This window comes from Elephantulus edwardii, unplaced genomic scaffold (genome assembly GCF_000299155.1).
Source record: "Elephantulus edwardii isolate Elephantulus edwardi_28Jun2011 unplaced genomic scaffold, EleEdw1.0 scaffold00069, whole genome shotgun sequence".
NCBI lineage: Eukaryota > Metazoa > Chordata > Mammalia > Macroscelidea > Macroscelididae > Elephantulus > Elephantulus edwardii.
The window spans coordinates 9663853-9666484 of NW_006399819.1; the positions used below are offsets into that span (position 1 = coordinate 9663853).

General features: G+C 30.6%; 1 protein-coding gene across 1 annotated transcript in view; it reads right to left on the reverse strand.

Annotated features, from left to right (window-relative positions):
• The window catches only part of IFI44L (interferon-induced protein 44-like), a 31327-nt gene that overhangs the window by 21153 nt on the left and 7542 nt on the right, over window positions 1–2632 (reverse strand). Inside the window, 2 exon segments of the mRNA XM_006888609.1 lie at window positions 1582–1777; window positions 2478–2526. Of these exon segments, the coding sequence (XP_006888671.1) occupies window positions 1582–1777; window positions 2478–2526 (245 nt within the window).

The window sequence follows — 2632 nt, forward strand, 5'->3', positions numbered from 1 at the left end:
TCTGTAAATGTTCATTAAAATTATTAAAAAATAAAATTATTAAAAAAGTTCACCTCACATCTTAGTTTATCAATTTCTCTTCACAAGATAAACCATCATGGTTTGGTATATAGCAGAAGTACTTTATGTGTATTTTCCATTTCATAACACAGATTATTAAAAAGATATTTTCTCATGAGATGAGTTTGGATAAAACAAATAATTGTTTATGCTTCATCAAGAATATTCTTTAAGTAAAATTGGCATATCTGTTGTTTTTACTTCAGTCATGGAGTCCTAAAGAATATAATAGAGATCTATAGGGTTTGTTGCTTTATTCATGTAGCGCAAGTCTGTCAATTTGTTTTTTATTCTTTTGTGGCTTAAATATTTCTGTAATTCTTGAAGTTATGATACCACTATTTTAAATACCTTCAGGCTCACTCCACTCAGGTGGACTATATTCAGTGAAATTTCTGCACCAAAATACACTAAAAAGAAAAATCTGATGACACAACATAAAAAATTAACCAGTGAAAGCCCTGTGGATTAGAACACATTGTTCAGTATAGTACTCATCCTTAAATTGCATTACACTAAAAAACCCACATGATGGCTAAAACAATAGTGTGAGTACAAATTGATATTAAATATAAGGAGGAAAGATATCCATAAAGCAGTTTTTATTTTGTTGCTTATTACAACAAGTATAAAAGTATAAAAAATATTCATGAAGCAACTTTTGTATGTATAAAAATGGAAATAAAATACCTGGATAGTATAATTCAGTGAAGGCAATTCTGATTAAACTTTTACTCCTGTTTTACATCTATCATTTAATTGTTTTTTACAAGAGGATAAAGTCTATGTCCTGAGAGAAAATTATCAAGAAATGAACTCAATATTTGTCAAATACAAAACAAAAACTCACTCTTGTCGAGTTGATTCTAACTCACAATTGACCTATACAACAAAATACAACAGTCCCTTAGAGTGTCCATAGCTGCAAATCTTAATGAAAGCTTATTGAACTGCCTCTCTCTTCCAAAAAGCAACTGATGGGTTCAAAGGATTGGTCTTTTCATTAGTAGCTGAGAGCTTCAACCACAGTGCCACCAGAGTACTTTTTATATTCCATCATCTGATATGCATGTACAATGGATAAGAAAAATTTAAGAATAATTGATGTCTTCAAATTGTGATGTTGTTGAAGAATGTCAAATATATCACAGAAGTTCAAAAAAATAAATTTGTCTTGGAGTCGTGTGGTCAAAAAGTTTGTTGGAAACAAGGATGGCAAGACTGTTAATTTACTTTGGATATGTTGTCAAGAAAGGCCTCACCATGGAGAAGGACATTGTACTTGCTAAAATAGAAGGTCAAATAAAAAAGGGAAAGCATGAATTAAATTAATGGATTGTAACAGTGACTTCAACAGTGGGCTCCATCATGGCAGCAACTCTGAAGATAACATAGGATCAGACACTATTTCATTTTGTTCTAATAGAGGTATTAAGAATCATAACCTGATAGTACCTGCCCAGGTTGACAACACCTAGCAGGAACATCATAAAACTTTCAGAGGACCCTGAAATAACTTACTTGTTTAGTAATGCCAGTATCATCAGACCCTGTTGAGGCTTGATGAACCATACGGCCTTCGAAAACAGACTTTACTGAATTGATAAAAGTAGACTTTCCAGACCCAACTGGACCCAGTAAGAGAATGTGAATTTCTGGAGTCAAGCATGAACTGGGTTTGTAGGCTTTTAGTTCATCCAAGAGGGATTTTCTCTGCCTGTTAAAATGCAATTGGAACATACAATTTAACTGAATTTAAATTCTGCTGGAGCTGATGTTTCTCATCTTTGTAAGAAATATTAGAATTATTTGGTCAATATTTTGACCATTAATTATTTTGTATGATTTATAATGATTTTACAATTATACATTTTGTATTTTAGGAAATATGCATTTATTTAAGCAGCAACCAAACATAATTAAACTACTAGACTTGTTCCACATAAACCTAACATTACTCAAACTGAAAACAGATTGTCATTTGTGGTAAGAATTTTATACTAAGAGACTTGAAATTAAAATATGTACAAGTATTTATCCAAAATTGGAGAAAGAAAGTTTAAAAAATCTTATTAGGGAATCTTTCAAAGGTTGTCTTCTAGTGATAAGGCAAAGATTTCTAGAAATTATCTAAAATAATCACACAAACTAGAAAACTCTGAAATTAACAAGTCTAAAGTAAAATGTGAAGTAAAATTATCATAGAATAATCAAGTATATTTTCAAAGTTTCACAGTTGTTATAATTTGAGACATCAATGTGCTATTGCTGGTAGTGTATACTGCCTTGAACAATAAAATTTTGACTAACTTTTTCCATTTGAAGTTATATAATGTGCATCTTATTTTATTATTAGTCTCTTTCATACCATTAGTATAAGTAAAATGAGTAATTGATGATCTAATAACCTAACTTACTGTGTGAATCCTGTTATTTTCATTATGTAGCTTGGATCATCCTTAATTCCTAGGAAGAAAGAACAGCATAAAAATTTTTCAACTCATCATTGATTAAATATCAGAAAAGATTCTGAATATGCACTGAAGTGCCAAGAAGCCAAAGGAGGAAGAAT